This window comes from Callospermophilus lateralis, chromosome 4, assembly GCF_048772815.1.
Source record: "Callospermophilus lateralis isolate mCalLat2 chromosome 4, mCalLat2.hap1, whole genome shotgun sequence".
Lineage (NCBI taxonomy): Eukaryota > Metazoa > Chordata > Mammalia > Rodentia > Sciuridae > Callospermophilus > Callospermophilus lateralis.
The window spans coordinates 92,177,319-92,198,361 of NC_135308.1; the positions used below are offsets into that span (position 1 = coordinate 92,177,319).

Genomic DNA, 21,043 nt, shown 5'->3' on the forward strand with positions numbered 1-21,043 from the left:
TTTATCAGACTCTCTCTTTATAGTTTCTGCTTTTTTGTTTACCCTTCTGATAACATGGCTGCCAAGAAGCGATGGCTCACTGCCACTGCCCAGCATCACAAGAGTATCATATGGCATCCAGCTAGCCCAGGAAAAGATTGAAATTCAAAATACAAAGTTTGGTTTCTCCTAAAGGCATGTTGCTTTTGCACCACTGTCAGTTTGAAAAGTTGTAAGTTGAACTCTTTTAAGTAAGGGACTGTGTGTGTAAGAGAGAGAGAGAGAGAGAGAGAGAGAGAGAGAGAGAGAGAGATTCATATAGAGTTCATTTTCCTAGCTATGTTTGTTAAATCGTTCATAATCTCCCTGCTGATTTTTAATGCCACCTGTCATGTGATGAGTTTTGAATATTGCAAGGCTTTTTATCTGCTCTATTGATCTAGCTGTCCATTCTATGCCTATACAAAATGTTTTTAATTTATATTGCTTTATATTAAGTTTTGGGTTTGTGGATAAATCTTCCTTTATTTTCTTTTTCAGTATAATGTTAGCTGTCTTTGGACTTTTGCACTTTGTGGCAGGATGCCCAGACACATCCATCCCTAATCCCTAGATTCTATGAATATGTTATGCTACATGGCAGGTATAATTAAACTTATAGATCTAGGTGGAGAGATTAACCTGAATTATTCAAGTAAGTGTAATCTAATAAAATGAGCACATAAATTAGAAAACTTGCTTTACCTAGAATCAAAAGAGAACTGCAGCAGAAGGGAAAGTTTTAATGCAGTATCTCTGGCTCTGACATGAAGGGGTCTGTGTACCCATGTGCAAGAACTGGGGAGAGACCTCTGGGAGCTGTAGCAACTTTATGCTGATAATCAGCAAGGCAAGGGGCCCTTAGTCTTAAGACCATAAGCAATTGATCATGGCTAACAACATCAAGATACATGGTAGCAGACTCTCTCCCAGAGCCTTCAGATAAGAGGTCAGCTGTATGACATCTTGATTTTGACCTTGTGAAATTCTAAGAAGATAAATAAGCTGAACCAATCTAGATTTATGACTTTAACAACTGTGTGGCAATAAATGGGTGTTATTCTTATTTTAAGTCCCTAATCTGGTGGCAATTTGTTAGGGAAACAAAAGAAGTCATCTTATAGACTAAGATTTTAGAATCATTGAGAGATATTGCCCAGTTGGCCTGTAGTTTTAAATCCAACATTCTCATTGGAGGTTAATTCCAGTGTCTATTTCTAATGATACAGTAATTGCCAATATTTTTATTGTTTCTTTAAAGATAAGTGCCATTTTTTTTGTGGTTGACTTTAAAATTTTCTTTATGCCTTCTGTTAAAGAAGTTTTTCTATAATTTACTTAGGTTGGTTTTTGTCTTTTATCCCACTATGAGTTGGTAGTGCTTCCTGAATCTTGGCTTGATATCTTTCATTATTGGAAAAATTCTCTGCTATTGGTGAAAATTCCAAAAATCTGTTCTATGTCAATCTTTTCCCTACTTTACTAATTACAATCATAAATATATAAATATAAATGTATGCATATATACACATATATATATATGTGCACATACACATATATGTATATCACCCTATTTGTCTGTTGTGTGCTTGTTTCTAACCTCTTTGCTTTCTATGAATCAGTATGGATATTTTCTTGTGAAAATATTATGTACTACAATAATTCTCTCTTCTGCTATATCAAATACTTATAAACCCATGTACTAAAAGGGTTTTTATTCTTTTGTTTTTAATCTACAAGTTAAGGCCAAAATTTTTATCTTGTCATTTAATTCCTTTTATAGTTTAGTCATTGTTTCTTTGAGGTTATTGTCCTATAACATCTGCAACACCTGCATCTCTTTCCACCTGTTTCTGGTGTACATATTTGGTTTTGGATTTTGGTTAACTTTTATCTTTTGTACACATTGTTATTTTTTATATAGTTCTGTTATGGTTTAGATAAAATGTGTCCCTTAAAAGCTCATGTGAGAGACAATAAAATAAAATTTTGAGGTGAAATGACTGGGTTATGAGGGTCTTAACCTAATCAATGCATTAATCCACTTGAATGGGTTAACTGGGTGATCACTGTAGGCAGGAAGGTTGTGGCTAGAGAGGTAGGTCACTGAGAGCATGCCTTGAGGGTATATATTTTGTCCCTGGTGAGCCGAGCTTAATCTCTCTCTGCTTCCTTGTTCCCACATCTTCAGCTGTGTTCCTCCTCCATGCCCTTCCTCCATGATGTTCTGCTTAACCCTGGAGCCCAGAGTAATGGAGTCAGCCATCTATTCCTAAGACTTCTGAAACCCCAAGCCCCCAAATAAACTTTTCCCCCTCTAATTCTTCTTGTTAGGTCTTTTTGGTCACAGTAATGACACAGCTTACTGAAACAAATCTAGTATCATAGATTAAAAAAAAAAAACCTGCAGAGATAATTTAAGGCTCTGTATGTTTTCTCACTCTAGATAGGATTTATTTTTGCTTTTGGCAGACATCTAAGTTGAAAAAAATCACTTTAATTGAATCAGGGTGTGAAATGATTTGACACAAGACTGGTTTATTTTGATTACAGCTTTACTATTGGGTGTGCCCTTCTGAGATCTAACTGAAAACCTGGGGGTGTTTGAGGGATGACTCTCATTCTTGACAGTTCCCAAATGCCAAGTCTCATTCACCCAGTCCTGTGATCCTGCCAAAGTCTTTGATGAACTTCTGAGCCTTTCTGCTGCTGCTTTCAAACTATTTTGAGGAGAAAAGTGGCTCCAAATATGAGGATTTTGCTCTGTATTTCCTCTCCATGAAGAAGAACTGTGATAATAAAGGGTGTACACACCTATGGACTCTAAATTCCATTCAAAACAGTGGCCTCACTTTCTACACCCCTGCACTGAGAAGACGCCTCTTTCATAGAGGTTCATTTTGAACAATTTATAGAACCATGTCTTTTCTTTGTGTGTGTTATCATGATTTAATTTTAAATGTAACATCCCTGGGATTCTTTTAACTCATTCTCATCTTACTGTTACTGAATTCTTTGTGTGATGTTTTTATTTTTTGTTTCACAGACTCATGTCTTCTGCCCATGGAAATGATCATTATTTTACTTTTATTTTAAACAAAAGACCTTGGAATAGCTCAGCTACCCCTTTGTTTTCATCACTTATTGTTGAATATTTATAGTTGCTTTTCAAAAATCTTTCATTAGGGGCTGGTGCTATAGCTCAGCAGCAGAGTGCTTGCCTTGCCCGTGCTGGGCACTGAGTTCGAGCCTCAGCATCACATAAAAATAAATAAATAAAAAGATATTGTGTTCATCTACAACTAAAAAAAAATTTAAAAAAATCTTTCGTTAGTCAAGTAACTGCTTGTTCATTAAACTTTATTTTATGTATACATAGGTTAAATTTCTTGTCTGAAAGAAAACAAAGCATTGTTCATATCAAGGCATGCATTTGCTTTCTTTTTTATTTAAGTCCTAAAGTTACAGGAAAACACTTTATGTAATACATGGAAATTCATGGAGGCAAACTGTCAATATGCTGTCACACTTGCTTTACAAGTAATCTTTTTCTCTTCTCTGCCATTCTTCCTGTTTATTTTTTAGTGGGAAAGTGACTTGAGACCTCTGCTCATAATTTGTGATTGGCTGAGAGTGGAGAGAGATGTTCCAATCATCCTGTCAGTAGCTTTTGTACATACCCAATTTGTAAAGATTGAAAAGACCCAAGTCCAAGTACACTTTTTTTTCCCCCTTAAGACTCACTTTCCATTATTTAAGCACTGATTTATCTGGTCATTGGGTTCTTCTTGATAGCTCCATGCTATTTATCTGCTTTCAAGCTTCTGTTACTGAGCAATTTGCTGAAATTATCTTTAGAGTTTCAATTATTCCACCCTCTATCAAAAATTCTCTTTATATTGGCACCTGCACCTGTCATTGGGTGGGTAGTGTTGGCTGGAAAGGGCTCCTTAAGTTTTTAAAGGACAAAATCTAGAAAAAATAAGGGAACTTGAATCAATTCACTGGTAATATAAGAGAAGAACTCTTAGACATGAAAGTCTTAATGACAAATCTTTAATGTAATGAAGAGATAAATTTATATATTTTCTACCACCAGGCTCTAAGTCACCCAAAGGAAGAATAAATGGGCTTAGAATGCTTTGGGAATATGGGCATATTTGCAAACTCATTGGTTGTTTTGGACAAGAGGTATTCATGTGGTTATCATTGTCTTGTTGAGGCCCATTTCATCCAGAGTTTACTAACATTCTTCCTCTAAAGTTGTAGACTGTAGAACTGCCTGGGAGCAGAGATGGAGTATGGAAGGGAAGGTAGCCTTCTTAATATACTGTCATTATTTATGGGGCATCAAGAACTAAACATGAAGCCAAGGAAAGGTCTTATATTTAGGAAGGGTACTGATGTAAAACTAGTGAAAATTCTAGTAACATGTCTCCTCCATTTCCTGCTTGCCTACAATCCCCCTTTTTTTCCTTCTGCTGTCAAATTTTCAGCTGATCCCCAGAGGTGGTTGGTGATGGTATGTGAGAAACAACAGCTTTCTTTGTTCAAAATGCTACAGGAAAGATTAAACAGAATATGTAGAGATATGGCTGAGATGAAAAATATACAAGATGGGATTAACAGATTAGTGGTAGATGAAAATATTAGTGAATCTGAAGATACAGTAATGGACGGTTATCCAAAAAGAAACACAGAAAAACTATTTTTAAAGAAGAAAGAGAATAACAGTATTAGAGAAATGTGGTACAGCTCCAAGTGGTCCGATGGATGGGTAATTGAAGTCCTTTGAAAAGGAGGGGATCGATATTTGAAGACACAATAGCCAAAATTTTTCCAATTTAAATTCTACATATCTGAAAATCAAAGAAACGCAACAACTCCAAGCATAGGGAATCTGAATAAAGTTATACCAAGACACATCATAATCAAGTCTCTGAAAACTAATAAACATCTTTGAAGCACCATGAAGGGGAAAAAAGAGGACATGTTTAAGTAGAGGATCAAATATATAATGATTACACCATGTTTATTAGAAACAATGTGGACAAGAAGAAGCAACATCTTTAAAGTACTGAAGAAAAACTGTCCACATATAATCCTATATCCATTGAAAACATCTTTTTAAAATAGACAAAATCAAGAATTTTTCTGGTATGCCAAAACTAAGGGAAGAATTTACTACAAGCAGTTTTACACTGCAGAAAATATTAAAGGAGAAACTTTTCAGATGGTAGGATAATGATACTGTCTGGAAATATGATCTACAGACTGTCCCCCCCCAACCCCAATGAAGAGTACTCAAACATATCAGGTAAATATAGTGTATAAGATATTTTTCTTATTATTTAAATTTATTGTTTAATTGGCTAAACAAGAACAATATAGTATGGATTTTATATCATATAAAAAAGAAAATGTGTGACAAAGACCAGAAGGGGAGCAATGAAAGTATACTATGGGGTAAGGCTCTTAGACCACATGTGAAGTAGTACAAGGACACTTGTTGGTAGTCTGTTGTTGGTTCAAGATGTATCATATAAGCCTAAAAGCAACTGCCAAAATAAGAATGATAGTTAATTAACCAACAAAGGAGATAAAGTGAAATTATTAATAATACTCCATTCAAAGGAAGATTAAAAAAAACAAGAAAAAAATGGAACACAGACAATTGATAAAAATAGAAAACAAAAAAACAGTAGGCTTAACCCTTATCATATTAATAATTACTTTAAATGTAAGTGGTTTAAAGGACATGGATTTGTTAGATTGGCTAAAAGAGCATGTCCCAGCTATATGCCATCAACAAAACAGGTACTCCAAATATAAAGACATAGTTTTAAAGTAAAAAAAAAAAAAAAAAAAAAAAAAACAGAAAAAGTTACAGCATGCTAACATTAGTAAAAGAAACCTTCAGTGGTGTATTAATATTAAGTCAAATAGCTTTCCAAGCAAAGAATATTGCCAAGGATAAAGGAAGTCATTTCATAATGATATAAGGATCAATGAATTGGGAAGATATAACACTCCTAATTGCTTATGCATATAATAACAAAGATGTAAAATACATTAAAAACAGTAAAACTGAACTGCAAGGGAGAAATCAACAAATCCAGATTATAGCAGATTTTAAAACATCTCTCTATCAATAACTGTTAGAACAAGTAGACAGAAAATAAGCAAAAGACAGTGTACTTAACACTATCAACCAACATGTTTATGAAACACCTCACTCAACATCAAAATACACATTCATTTCAAGTGTACTTAAACTTTTACCAATATACTCAATATCCTGAATATTAAACAAGTCTCAATAAATATTAAATGTTTCAAGCCATAAAAAGCATATTTTTGACTATATGGAATCTAACTAGAAATCAATAACAAGAAGATATTTGGAAAATCATGAAACTGGAAAAATTTATGAAATATTTGGGAACTTAATAATGCTTCCAAATTGCCCAAGAAGCAAAGAGGAAATAAAAATGGAAATTAGGAAATATTTTGAATAGAATAAAAATGAACATACATTTCAAAATGTGTGGGATGCAACTAGGTAGTACTTAGAGGAAAAATTTTAATATTAAATATCTATGTCAGCTGGGCAGTGGCACTCCCCTACAATCCCAGCAGCTCAGGAGGTTGAGTCAGGGGGATCATGAGTTTAAAGCCAGCCTCAGCAAAAGCGAGGTGTTAAGCAACTCAGTAAGGCCCTATCTCTAAATAAAATACAAAATAGGGCTGGGGATGTTGCTCAGTGGTCGAGTGCCCCTGAGTTCAATCCCTGGTACCCCCCGCCCCAGTAAAATATCTATGTCAAAAGAGAAAACGTTATCAAATCAATGTTCTCAACTTCCAATTTAAAAATTTAAAAAAGAAAGAAAAGCAATACCCATGAAACAAACAGGGGTAGGTATAGATTGGAATGGGAATCAATGAAATAGAAAGCAAACAAAAAATAGATAAAATCAATGAAGGCAAACACTGGTTCTTGGCAAAACTCAATAAAACTGCTAAATCTGTAACAAAAGCAAGCAGGGAAAAAAAAGAGAACACACAAAGGATCATACTGTGAACAAGAAAAGGTGACAGTAGAGAGTCTACAGAGTAAAAGGATATTAAGAGAATGTTATACACAACTTTGTGTCAATAACTTTGATAACTTAGACAAAATGGGAAGATTCCTTGGAAGACATAAACTATTCAAGTGTACTCAGAAGAAATAAACAGAATAGTCTGATATCTATTTAAAAAGTTTGTAGTTTTAAAATTTCCCAGTATCATACATAGTATGATACATATCATGCATACATCCCCACATCCCCTTCCCTACCCCCTCCCATCACTTTCCTCTATCTAATTTAATGTAATTGCTATTCTTCCCTAGTTCCCTCCACTCCACCTTATTGTGAATTAGCATCTGCATATTAGAGAAAACATTCAGCCTTTGGTTTTGTGGGATTGGCTTATTTCAGTTAGCATGATATTCTCCAACTCCAACCATATCCTGGCAAATGCTATAATCTCACTCTTCTTTAAAGCTGAGTAATATACTCTATTGAGTATATTCTGCTATAATGTATAATCCAATTAAAACAAAGAAAAAAGAATTAAAATTACCTACAAAGAAACTCCTGGCTCAGATAACCTCAGTGGTCAACTTTATAAAACATTTAAGGAAAAGTAATATTACTTCTATGCAAATTCTTCTAGAAAATGAAATAAAATATATTTTATGAGATAAGCATTACCTTCATACCAAAGTAAATATATATATATATATATATATATATATATATATATATATATATATATATATATATATATATAAAGAAGACTGTAGACCAATACTCTTTACAAACGTAGACACAAAAACTTGAAATGAAATTTTAGCAATCTGAAATCAACAATATATTAAAGGGATAAATATTACGACCAAATAGGGGTTATTATAAGAGTACAAAGCTGCTTTAAGATTAAAAAAAGATTATAATCTAAATAGATGCATAAAAACTATTGACAATACCCAACATCTAGGTTTAACATTCATCATCACAGATTATATGTCCTGGATAACAATTCTGTCACTCCATGATCAAAACTTTCCCAGGGGTGGGGGACATTTCACAAAATTCAAAGGGAGATCAGTACCTTAGAGGAAAGGGACAGGGGGAAAGAGGAGGGAGAGAAAGGGAGTACTAGGGAATGATATTGGCCAAATTATATGGCTATAATGTGTGCATGTACAAAATGTAGCAACAAATCACACCATTTTGTACACCCATAATGCACCAGTAAAAATAATTGAAAAAAGCTGCGCGCTGTGGTGCATGCTTATAATCCTAGTGGTTTGAGAGACTGAGACAGGAGGATCACAAGTTCAAAGCCAGCCTCAGCAAAAAGGGAGGCTCTAAGCAACTCAGTGAAACCCTGCCTCTAAATAAAATACAAAATAGGGCTGGGGATGTTGCTCAGTGGTTGGGTGCCCCTAAGGAGTTCGATCTCTGGTAACACCCACCCCCCAAATAATAATAATGGAGGAAAAAAAAACTTTCCAAATTTCCCATCGTGAAATCCAAATTCTTAAACCAGGGATTCAAGATACACTATGATCTCTTTCACGCTGAATCCAAGCTCTTGTCCCAGGAGAAGTGGCAGTGAAGCATGTCCAGATGGGCTGGCATGCACAGGAACCCAGCATCATTGCCCACTACCTGCTGCTGCCCCTAGCCTAGTGTGAGCAGGTATACCAGGTGCCATGCATCCACATGGGCCATAGTCATGCAAAGCCTGCCGTGCATGCACCAGCGTGAGGCACAGTGAGCCAGAGCTTAGGCCCCTATGGATGCCCTACTCCCATACCACACAGTGGCATGGCCTATAATTCCTAGCATCCAGGATCCACTGATCTCAACTCCTGGGAAGCTGGGATTGCAGAAGTGGGGCAGACCTGAATGGAAGTTCAGACTCAAGGGTTGTTGGTACTTTTCCAAACCTTGATTAGCATAATTGTGAACCAATAGCATTAATATTTTTAAAACCCTGATTTGCATAAATTTGGACCAAAAGCATTGACCCAACTGCCATATAAACCTCTAGACTAGCATGCTCCAGTGGCAACCTGCTAACAGTTCCCCTCTTTTACTGTGAGAATTCACTTTCTATTCTTGAATAGGTCCTACTCCTTTCACTCTTGCTTTCTGTTGTCCCTGAAGTTTAGGAGACAAGAACTTGGAAAGAATTCTGCAGTGAGCTGTTGTGACCATAGTTCTCCATTAAGAGCTGCAGCATGTTTTTTTTGTTTGTTTGTTTTTTGTTTCTTTTTTTGGCTGTGGAGACCTGCTGCTTATGCAGATCTCTCCTACCAGGCACAGGGGCAAAAATCCTGCTTTCAACACTATAACCTACAGCCCTATCATACTTCTTCATGCACTGCCTGATGTGACCACACTGTACAATTTTTTGTACCTGATCCTAGCCTTTCTGCCTCTTTGGCTTTCTGCTTCTCCTTTGCTCTAGGCTTGTGGTTCTCAATCCTGACTGTGCATTAGAATCACCATGGCATTAAAACACATAAAAGCAACAGCAAATAATAGTTGCCCAATTCTACACCAAGGGATGTTGACTCAAATAGTCTGAGATGGGGGTCAGGATAAGAAAAGCATCCCAGGTGACCATACTGAGTATTGAAACTGACCTATCTTTTAAATTAGTGCATTATAATTACTCATAATAGTGGTGTTCATTGTGACATTCGTATCCGCACATAGCATAATTGGCTCCAGCAGTTCAATGTCTAGTACTATCCCTTTACCTTTCCTCCTTCCTTCCACTGATTCCTTTCCTCTACTTGACTGATCTTCCTTTTGTTTATTCTTAATTGGTGCATTACACATGAAAGTAGGATTCACTGTAATATATTCTTTCAAGGATTTAGCATAATTTTGTCTATTGCAGTTCCTTCTCTTTCCCTCCACCTTGATCCCCTTTCACTACTCTAATGACTAGCCTGTCTTTCAAAGTATAGTCTAAATTATAGCTCCTTCACATCATCTTCCCAGATCATCCTGCCCTGCAAGCAAGCTCTCTTTTAAATGCCTGGGTATCTTACTTGCCTCTCTTCTCCTCATTTGCAGGTCTTCCCAGACTCCTTGAAATCATATTAGTAAGTCTTTGATAATTTTTTTTGCCCCAAATAGTTCATTATTTTTAACATGGTTCCAAATAGTTCATTATTTTTAACATGGTTGGTATTGAGTGAGTGATCTGATGAAGAGTTTTTAGACAGTTGAGGAAACTCATTGGTTTTTTTCCAATCCCAGTTGGCATTAGAATGCTTGTGATTTTTAGGAAACAAGGGGTAAGAAGAAAAAAATATTCCTTCATAACTGACACTCAACTCTGCCTACCAATTTCTTTTAGCTCTTGAACACCCTATGCCAACATGAGTTCAATACTAACATTTCACAGTTCAATCTGTTGTTTATGTAAGCAAGTAAGGCAGAGTTAGGTAAATAAGTAGATGAGTCAGCTCCTTCTTTTAGTCCTAAATCAACTTTCTTCCTGATAAATTCTTTTTGCTATAGATACTGACACTGTAATGATGGATCAAGGAGGTAAAAATTAATCTCTCTCCTGTCTTGAATTCAAGAGTCTACTAGGAAAAAAACATTAAAACCATCTGAATGATTCACCAACAATGAAAAAAAATCATTGACTTTGTAGGGATTATATAGTGCTATATTCTCTGGCTTTTTGTTTTCTTTATACCAGGGATTGAATTCAGGGGCACTCCACTACTGAGCCACATCCCCATCCCTATTTTGTATTTTTTTTAGAGACAGAGTCTCATTGAATTGCTAAGGGCCTTCCATTGTTGAGGCTGGCTTTGAACTCATGATCTTCCTGACTCAGCCTCCTGAGCCACTTCTCTGGCACTTTTACTTCTCTAGAATGTTAACATCAATTGCTTTTAATTATATTTCAATGACTTGTTTGTAGTTTTAGAAGAAGTCATAGATCAGAACTAACAATAGATCAAAACTCTTTTTTCTACTGATCAGTCCTCCCTTCGAAGAGAATATCAAGCAATTCAAATAGAGTCTGTACCTGCACATAGAGGTCCCAACTTCTTCAAGAATCATAGAAAAGCGTTTGAAAATATCTCTGGTGTGGTGTGAATTGTCAAGTAATTTATTGGAATCAGGAAACAAAGAAAGGAAGTAATCCTCTCCTTCACCGATCACAGATGATTGGGAGTCAAAGTTTGACAGCCCCTTTTTCTTAGGAAATAGGAAGGAGTTGATTTCTTTCAAAGAATCTAGAGAAGTAAATGAGAGAGAAGTCAATAAGTGAATATTCAAAGAACACTGAGGCATTGTCTTTACTCCTTACTTCTACAAAACTATATTTTTTTCTATATTTTACTGTCACCATTAAACTCAGAATAATTATCAGCTTTTGAATGGTCATTTTTCAGTTATAATAAACTATTTAACTGATTAGGTTGTTAGAAACATCATCAGTTTTTGGTAGGTAAAGCATTCGAGTCTGTAAAAATTGGATATGTTATGTACATTATAGTCATATTCTATTTTGTGTTTTATATGCTACACAAATTATTACCCATAAATTAAAGCCTCAAATGAGTCCTTTTCTGCTAATGCTTAGTCCTTTTCCCAGATAAAAACTTAAACTTTGTCCATCAGCTAAAATACGTATTTTATTAGAAAAATAGTGTTTAATCAGGTTCTAGGATCTTCGAGATGTTTTCTTTTTTGAAATTTTCTGCAGAGAATTGCTGACAGAAATTCTCTACAATTATGTCCCAGTCATGTCACTTATCAGGTCAATGGGTTTGGACTTTCCAAGTTTCAGTTTTCTTGAACATAAAAAAGGAGAAGTGGGGACTGGAGATAAAGCAGGTAAGTGTCTGGCACAGTGTTTAAGATTTAGCAGGTACTTGAAAAATGATTGCTGTTATACAGTAAAGGATATGGTTAGTGTGGCCCTGGGTCCAGAATCCTCAAAGGATTAAAATAATCTAGATTTTGTTTTAGATTCATATGTCCTCAATAAGAACAAAGCAAGGTAAAAGACATAAAGGAATAGAATCATAGGTTGTATTTATTTATTTTGGTGCTGTGCTGGGAATTGATCCAGGTCCTTAAACATGCTAAGCACATGCTCTATCACTGAGCCACACCTCTTGCCCATAATTACTAAAAAGGATTCCTCAAAGTATTTTGTTGAAAAGAGTTCATTTTCAGTCAAGCAAATATTTAATCACTAAATTCCACTGGGAAAGGATAATATATGGCATTCTTCTTAACAGCTCATCGTGGTAGATGAACTACCAAAGGAAGAAAACCTCAATTTTGCTCCCAGTTGCTATTTCATCTAGAACCACAGGTGACATTGCAACAAGTTCCAGTGGACCCGACCACATCCCAGTTCATCTCTCGCCTTGCAAAGGGAAGCCACAAACTTTTGCCACACTCCACCCATTGTGAAAAGCATTTACAGTTGAACCCAAATATAGAGCATTTTCCATGATATAATATATCATGCCAAGGGATGGAGAATCTTCCCTTCCTAGATCTAAAATTTGTATTTGCATTTTAAGCCTATGGGTATTGGTTATTACACTGATGTTCCGTGTAAAGTTAAAAGGCTTCTTTGGAAAGTTTATCTTAGTTATACAAACAAGGAAACATGGGGAAGATGACTATAATGGCAGTAGGAAAAAAAACCCTGCATAAAACTGTGTCAAAGGTTTAGGAAAATACCAGAAGCAAAATTAAATATAGATGAGATGCTGCCAGACTGGAAATGTTCACAAAATGGGAGAGGAAATGGAGGCATCAGATATACCCTTGGGAGTGTTTGTGCTACCAGTTTTGAAACTTGTGGATTGCTAATGAAGAAGATTACCATTAAACAGGGACAAGAAGTGGGAGGGAAAGGGAGAGAGAAGGGAAATTTCATGTAAATGGAAGGAGACCCTCATTGTCATACAAAATTCATATAAGAGGAAGTGAGGGGAAAGGGGAAAAAAAACAAGAGAGAGAAATGAATTACAGTAGATGGGGTAGAGAGAGAAGATGGGAAGGGAGGGGAGGGGAGGGGAGGGGGGATAGTAGGGAATAGGAAAGGCAGAAAAATACAACAGACATTAGTAAGGCAGTATGTAAAAACGTGGATGTGTAACCGATGTGATTCGGCAATCTGTAAGGAATCTGTAAAAATGGGAGTTCATAACTTGAATCAAATGTGTGAAATATGATATGTCAAGAGCTTTGTAATGTTTTGAAAAACTAATAAAAAATTAAATAAATAAGTAAAACATATAGGAAAAAAATTTTAAAAACATAAACACAGAACCCAATAAACAACATTCTAAAATAAGGTGTTACAGATATATTAAAATTCACATATAAGTCTTATTGAGTACTTACTATATGCTAGATTATGCATTAGGTGATTTTTATATGTATTTCTCCTAATCCTTACACTAATCCTGTGATGTTTATACTGTAATCCCTATTCTAGTTATGGAAAATAAAACCCAGAGTCGCTATGCTTTACATTGTTGAGGGTAGGAAAAGAGTTGGTCCTGTGTTTCCAGAGATAGGATGCTTTCTGTAAACCATGGAAGATTCCTCAACCTGGTGAGGAGCAATACCCCCGGAGTATGAGTCCTGCTGAGCATCTTGTGGACAACTGTCAAAACTACCTCTGACTAACACAGTATTAGCTACATCTTCTTCTCCTTCAGATTCTCTATTGCTTCCCCCCCTCCTTTGCTCTTTGCCATGTTATTATTTGCTTTTTATTTCTTCCTTTTCTTATTTGTCTATTCCTTATTTGAGCCATAAGTCTCCTAAAGGCACAAACTTCTCAAGATGTTGCTTAATCTTTCTGGCAGCATTCAGGGGAAGAACCATTAACACTTTACATTGCAACGTTTAATTTACTAGCAATTCAACCCAGACAACCCACAAACCTCATGGTTACTCCTGATATCTTAATCACGGGAGGACGTACTTGGGGATATGCATTTATGTGGCCTGAATTTAAGACTGCAATTCTGGAGTCAATGATGACCACAGTCAAGTTACTCTGCATATGACAGGGCAAATTATCATTATTGGGGACAAATAATAAAACACGAAATACATACTTTAAAAATAGTATACATTTTTTTACTTACCCATGTTGTCTTCTTGGGAAAAGCTGATTACAGTAGATTTAGAAGCCATTGGTCCCATCATGGATGTGTTTACTCCACTAATCTGAGAACTAGACGCATAGTAACTGAGAGGAATTTCTTGGGATAATGACTGTGACAATAGCAGTGCTGTAGTATCTGAATCTGTGGTATTTGATAAAAACTGTATTGAAGAATGCTGTTTTATTTGAGTAGTTTTAAGTTTGTCTTCTTTTCTGTGTACAAAAATTATAATAAAAAGGTAAGAAACTCAAAATGTCCATGAATTCAAGATACATGGGCTGTCATTTTGATCCAAAGCTCTGCTTTTCAAAGGTATTATCACCTAAATGCACAATACAAATATACATCTTATATTTATTACTTTTTTTCTATTTAAAAATCAATTAATTCCTATTGTAGATGGTTTTGAAAATGTGTAACAGGAAGAGGAAAATAATAATGACTACAATGCCAGTAACCAGAGATTTCATCATTTCCTTCCAGGCTTTGTAATACACATTTTACTCAAAATCGAAACTGTATAAACCACTTATATGGGTATAAACAACTTCTATGGATTAATTTATCATGTTTTCTCTTTTCAGTAACGTTAAAAATATAATTTCTGTGATTGCTTATTATAACTTTCCCCTTTAATTCCTATTGTTGCCTAACTAATTTTCCTATATTAACATAGACTTTACCTTTAAGATCTGCATTCAAAGAAACTGTGTGTGTGTGTGTGTGTGTGTGTGTGCACACCTTGGACAGATTGGCAGAAAAGAGGGAAAAGAATGACACTTTTCAGGTACTATTATAATAAGTGAGTTTTACTGTAAACAAGAATTTTTTCCCTTTCTTTTTCATGAATATAAAAGCATGTTAACTCTCACAATCATTTGAATGCGGTCCTAAAATACTATATCTTACAAGTTAAGCAATACTATCATGATATGGCTCATGAAAAGGCTTACAATGACTCCATTTGATGGGTCACATGGATGCTCTTCCAGTGACTTCAAAGCAATTCATGTGTGTGTGTGCACTCTTGTACTTAATGCATATATTGAGAACAAAGGTCTTAAGGTCCAAAACCCTTCCTAGTTCTGAAGTCTTGGAAAAATGGCCCATTCAGCCATCTTCCTTTCGGCAGCTGCGTATCTATCCACTATAAGTCAGGAGTTAAGTATTTTGCTTTGTGGATTATCTCTGTTTAATCTGTCTTCCAGAGTACTTGCACAGTTATCATAGCCAGTCTCTGGCTGGTTGGTTTCTTTACAGTGGTTCTCCAAGGGATGAGTGCCTGAGCTTCTGTTGCCGCCATCTTGCTGATGTCCTCCTGGTGTTTACCAAGAGGCAGACACAATATCCAGAGAGCTTTATATTCACAACTAGACTGTCCTAAACATATCTCTCTTAGAAGGCAAGGCCATCTCAGGCAAATTTTGTAAAAAGTTAAGGGTCACTGGCTTTAAAAATTGCAGTGTTACTAGTTCCTTGCTCAGTGAGCTTAAGTATTTGCCATACAGGAGACACCTCAGGCATTCACATTTGTTAGAAAAGCTCTAACCCCTGACTGGAGTATGACTCTGAAGCTTGTGGAGAGGAGACAACAGAGGTACACTGTCAAATCACAAATATTTCATCTGGGTCCAGCCTAAGAGAGGATCATGTGACATGATTTCTCCCTCACACTGTCTGGAATATACAGGGAAAGTGCTTTTCTCTTTCAACATTCCTTACATCTGGGTTTCATTACATACTGGCTACATCTTTTCAGCATGCTCATTTTTCAAGCTCCCATTTTTTTTTCCTTAAGTAAAACAATAGAATTTCCAAATAAATTTAATTCCACAAAATATTCCCAATAAGTCTTGGCAAATGTTGCAATCAGAGAAATCTGGCTCAGGGACACCAGTTGTTATTTTGTTGAATAAGGAATGTCTGACAACTGCACACTTCTTAGGAAGAGCTTGAATACTTCAAGAACTGATTCATATGACACAGCTCATGTCATATGTCCCACCTACTCACCTACCTATTACAGTCTCTTTGGAAGACCAGAGATTTTTCTTAGCGCTCAGTTAGCTTTCCCTTAATGTAAGGAACTTTCCAAGCCCCTTTTTTGGTGTTTTGCTCTCTCTGTAGTTGAAAGGCACTAAACTAGGGGCAATTACATATCAATTCTAGCAGTTCAATGTAACTTTGGAGATGCTACTTTGGTAACACTGATGACAATGGTTTTTGCCTCTAAAAAACAAATATTAAAAACACACTTGGACTGAAGAGTAAGCACAGGACATCTAGGTCCAAATAACAAAAAGTTTAAATTATTACATACTCCAACAGCAAAATTTATTTTTTAGAAAACCAACACTAATGCTTTTTTTGGTAAAATGACTTATATCAGCAGTAAAAACAAATTAGTATAATTTTATGTAACATCCTCACGGACATCTCCAAAACCAAAATTCTAATGTTTTTGTCTCTAGGTTAGTCAACTAGTTCTGAAGAAATTGTGTCCATGGCTTTAGTACATTCATTGGAAACTTCGGACCTCAATCAGGTAGAAATGTGTGAATTTTTACACTAAACAAGGACTGAGATATTATAAAACAGTGGCTGGGGAAAGAATTGTATACTGTAGTTTATTATTTTTAGAAAATTTGTGGGCTCTATTCTTGTTCTAACTTCATGTTTTTAACAACAAAATTCAAATAGTCCATCAATATCTTTCTAAAACTCATACCCTGCCCCCCCCCGCCATTAATGCCATTCTTACTTCTCTTCTTTCCCCATTTTATCTTCCTGCCTTTGAACTTCTTTGTTCAGGGCCTCTGAAGATTCCTGAATGCTTTGTGGGTCTTTCATCTTGGAAAGAGTTCACTTTTCTTTCCTAGAAAAAAATAGATCGTGGGAATTAGCAATGAATATAGCTAAACTTTAGGGAAGAATTTCTTGAAAGTGACCCACCTATTAATCCAACTATCTTCAATTTACTAGATTTAATGATTCCTTTACCACACTGGTGCCAAAAACTGAATTTTCATGTGAATGTGTAAGTACTGACATAGCCAATACTTTTACTAGTCAAGGATATAGGACAAACCCTCAGTGAAGGTATGTAGCAATCACTGGAAGCTTAGCCCTGCAAAGAGACCTTTATGACAACCACTTTCACATCTGGCCAACACTGCCTCTTAGAACACTATGAGGTAATGTCTCCATAGTTACAAAGTTTCAGCCTTAGAACAATTACTGTGTTGGTGCTGCACCTGCTTTGCAGTTTCAGACATTAAATAATGTAACTTGCTTTTGGGAGAACCACATCTCCCACCAGACAGACTTTGACACTGAAATGTTTAATATCCTATTTTGGATTTTTGAGGGTCAAGGCCAGTATATAAATATTGAGGGAATTTATTATAATTCCTCCCTTCCTTTCTTTCTTTGACAAATACTTTGAGGATAGAGAAACAGGCAGCAGGAACAGAAAACATCATTTTAAATCAAAAAGAAACCTATTTGATTGAAATAGTAAAACCAAAGCCAGAAAACCTAAATTATTATTTAGATAATGATTTAAAAGAAATCAGTAATTCATTTTCTACTATGTAAAAGACCCACACTTAATGTTTCATGATAATGAGGTTGTGAGAAAAAGATTAACATATGAAAGTACATGATTCTACACAGAAGCAAGATATATTAATGATGATGATTACTGGATGAGAGAATTCACTCAACAAATATTTAATGATCATTAACTATGTATCAGGAATCAGAAACTGGCTGAGTACTATTAATAATTTTTGATTTAGGGAATAATGAAAATATATCTTCTAACCCAGATTTGAAAATGACTTCTATCTTGAAATGATGAACAATATTTAAATACAAAGGACAACGAGTAAAGTAACTGCTTTAATAAGTTGAGATCAAAAAACAAGATGTATATTAGCTAATAAGACAAAAAAGAGGAGAACAAACATTTAACTATATTTTTTCTAAGAAATAAAGTAAGTACTAATCAGGATTGTGGGTCAATTATGCAAAAAAAAATTAGGAGATTTGTAAATTACAATTATGCTTAGAAAAAATTAAAAGTGGATTTATAATTTCTTGCCTAGTTTTCCTATTTACCAGTATGGATGAAGTCATTATGACTTCTTTGTTTTCTCAGAGGAAACTATTCATATTTTTCAACAAAATTTGGAGAAAAAAATTCTGCCAACTGAGAAAAACCTTTGAAAACTTTAAATTCATGAATGTTTGAATATTCATTCCGCAGACCCATACAGTATATTTTCCTTATTTCCTCTCCTCGAATTACTGCATATGTGCAGCAAGCAAGAACCAATTTCCTTTTTTACTGCTGCTGAAACTAATCTAGTGGTTTTCATCAGGGGCAAAGTGAACCACAGGGAGCATTTTGTAAATATGGAGGACACTGATAGCAGTCCTAACGATCTGGGCGGGATTCTAGTGGTATTTAGAGGACAGGAGCCAGAAATACTAGACTTTCTGCAATTTGGCCGATAATCCTACTTGGCAAAGAATTTCCCACATACCTCTTGACTTGCTAGATATTCACACAGGTGGAAAATAGACTATTCATTATATAGGTCTAGTCCGCATTGCATATCAACATAAAATATTTTGCACAGTTCTAATATATACTAGTTTCCAGGAAATAACTATTTATTATTTACATGGAGGGAAGGTTACATACTGATTGACTCAGTCCTTTCCCAATAGTTGCTATCGGTTTGGGGAAATTACATCATCAATGGCAATACCGTGTGATAGCAGGCTGACATAACTTGCCTGACACAGGTAATAACAGCAACAAAATCAACCTGAGTCTGATGAATCCTCTAACTTGCATATAACAGAGGACAGGAGAGCATGTTAGCTAAGAGATCAAGAGATTTCAGACAATTTTTGTAATTTGTGAGTAAAACTTACATGCTAATTCAAGCAAACTGCAAAAAATGTATGACAGTGGAAATTTAAGCACACTAGGTAGTTAATGGACGTCAAGGAATAACTGTTAAGTAATTTAGACGTGATATTCTGGTTGCATTTTTTAAAGTTCTTATCTTTTAGAGATACTAAAACATTATAGGTGAAATGATATGATGTCTGGACTTGCTTCATATTAATGCAGGAAATAGAGAGCAAATGAGGATATAGACAAAAAAGATGCACCACAACTTGTAATTGTTGAATCTGGATAAGAGTCACACAGAGATGTATTATGTATAATGACTATATATACATATATATACACAAACACATAAATATGAATATATGTATACATACATCTTCTTTGCTGTAAATGTTTGAGAGTTTCTAGATGAAAAGACTAAAAATGGAAAGATCAGTTGGAGGCATAGGGTTCAAACACCAAAAGCATCATTGTTGTGGCTGTCTCTAGCTCAGGAAGGACAGGGCCAAGCAGGAGACCAAAGAGCAGACCTGCTGCTTATGCAGTGTGATAGTCGTCACACAGTTCTAGAAGGTGGGTATTTCTCCACTTTCTGAAGGAGAAAATGGACGTTGAGAGAGAGAGGAAATGCCTCTCCCAAGGGTATCTAGCCAGTAAGTATCAGAACCAGGATTTAGTGTCACTCCTTTGTGAATAAAGACACCTTTACTACACTGGCTGCTTTTGGTTTAGTTCCCAATATCTTTGTAAAAAGTTTTTCATGGTCATTGCCTAAACACTAGCCCATTGCTGGCCAACTTTATACTGTTCTTGCTTTCTTCACTGATCTCAGAGCACTCCCTCCTCTGTCTTTCTAGCCTCATGTCAATTCTCTTTGGCCATACTCCCTCTTGGGAAGATACCAGAATTTTTCTTGGGGAACAGGATCCCTTTAAGAATATACATATATACAGGTTAAAATAGGAAGATGAAAGCTGAGTTTCTTATCATGAACTTTTTACTTGATTAAACAAAAAATTAAAAGTGGAAAATTTTCGTATTCTGCAATTTAAATAAAAGTCAAAATATTGCATATACCCAATTTTGAAAGAGTTGAAGAACACAAAAAGCAGGCTTTATACATTTTAGTCTTCTTTCTCCACATATGGAGAACATTTGCACAGCAGGGGATTTTTTATTAAATTGGGAATATAAATAAAATGTCTTAAATGAATGAAGGCTGTATTCAGAAAGAGAATTTTCCTTTCTTCCATGGCCATGGGTAATATGCAGTTTAGTAACACACAGTTGAGGATTACAGTAAAAAATATAACATGTTCTTTATCTAAGATTCAGAATTTGGAATACAATTGTAGAAATTCAATTTCATATTTGCATCTACAAAAAGATAGTATAAATCCCTATTATAAAGCATCTTGTTAATCTAAAAATGTGCTGGGTAAATTAACTTCTTTCATACAGATCCAAATGTAAATAATTCAGTCTCAAACACAGATGCTATTATTTTGCCTTGAAGGCAGGGTCAAATTAAGGGCTGACTGAAGGTGTTCAAAGAGAAGCTAAAGGACCATTTGTAGGGAGATTCAAGTTTCAAATAGTTTGTTTAAATAATCATCATGGGCCTTCCCAATAACAAAGTTCTATTGCAAAACAACAGTAAGACCTTAGATCTGCATTTGTGATCCTAAGAATAAAACATGGTTTGAATCCTCAGACATTCATATCAATTTCAGCAATGTTTATAACTTCATGGTTACTGGACACAGGTTAATGTATCTTAATATTATCCTTTATTCATAAATCTCTTCTATTCATGCTCTTTAGAGGAATATGATCCTTATTTTTCTAAGACGGGG

At 35.3% G+C, this 21,043-nt stretch overlaps 1 protein-coding gene across 1 annotated transcript in view; it reads right to left on the reverse strand.

Annotated features, from left to right (window-relative positions):
- Positions 1-17,107, reverse strand: part of Lmntd1 (lamin tail domain containing 1) — a 39,073-nt gene extending 21,966 nt beyond the window's left edge. The window contains exons 1-3 of the mRNA XM_076852733.1: positions 17,019-17,107; positions 14,237-14,469; positions 11,134-11,344 (exon numbers count right to left, since the gene is read on the reverse strand). Of these exons, the coding sequence (XP_076708848.1) occupies positions 11,134-11,344; positions 14,237-14,469; positions 17,019-17,107 (533 nt within the window). The remainder of the gene's footprint in view (positions 1-11,133; positions 11,345-14,236; positions 14,470-17,018) is intronic.
- Positions 17,108-21,043: the final 3,936 nt, after the last annotated feature.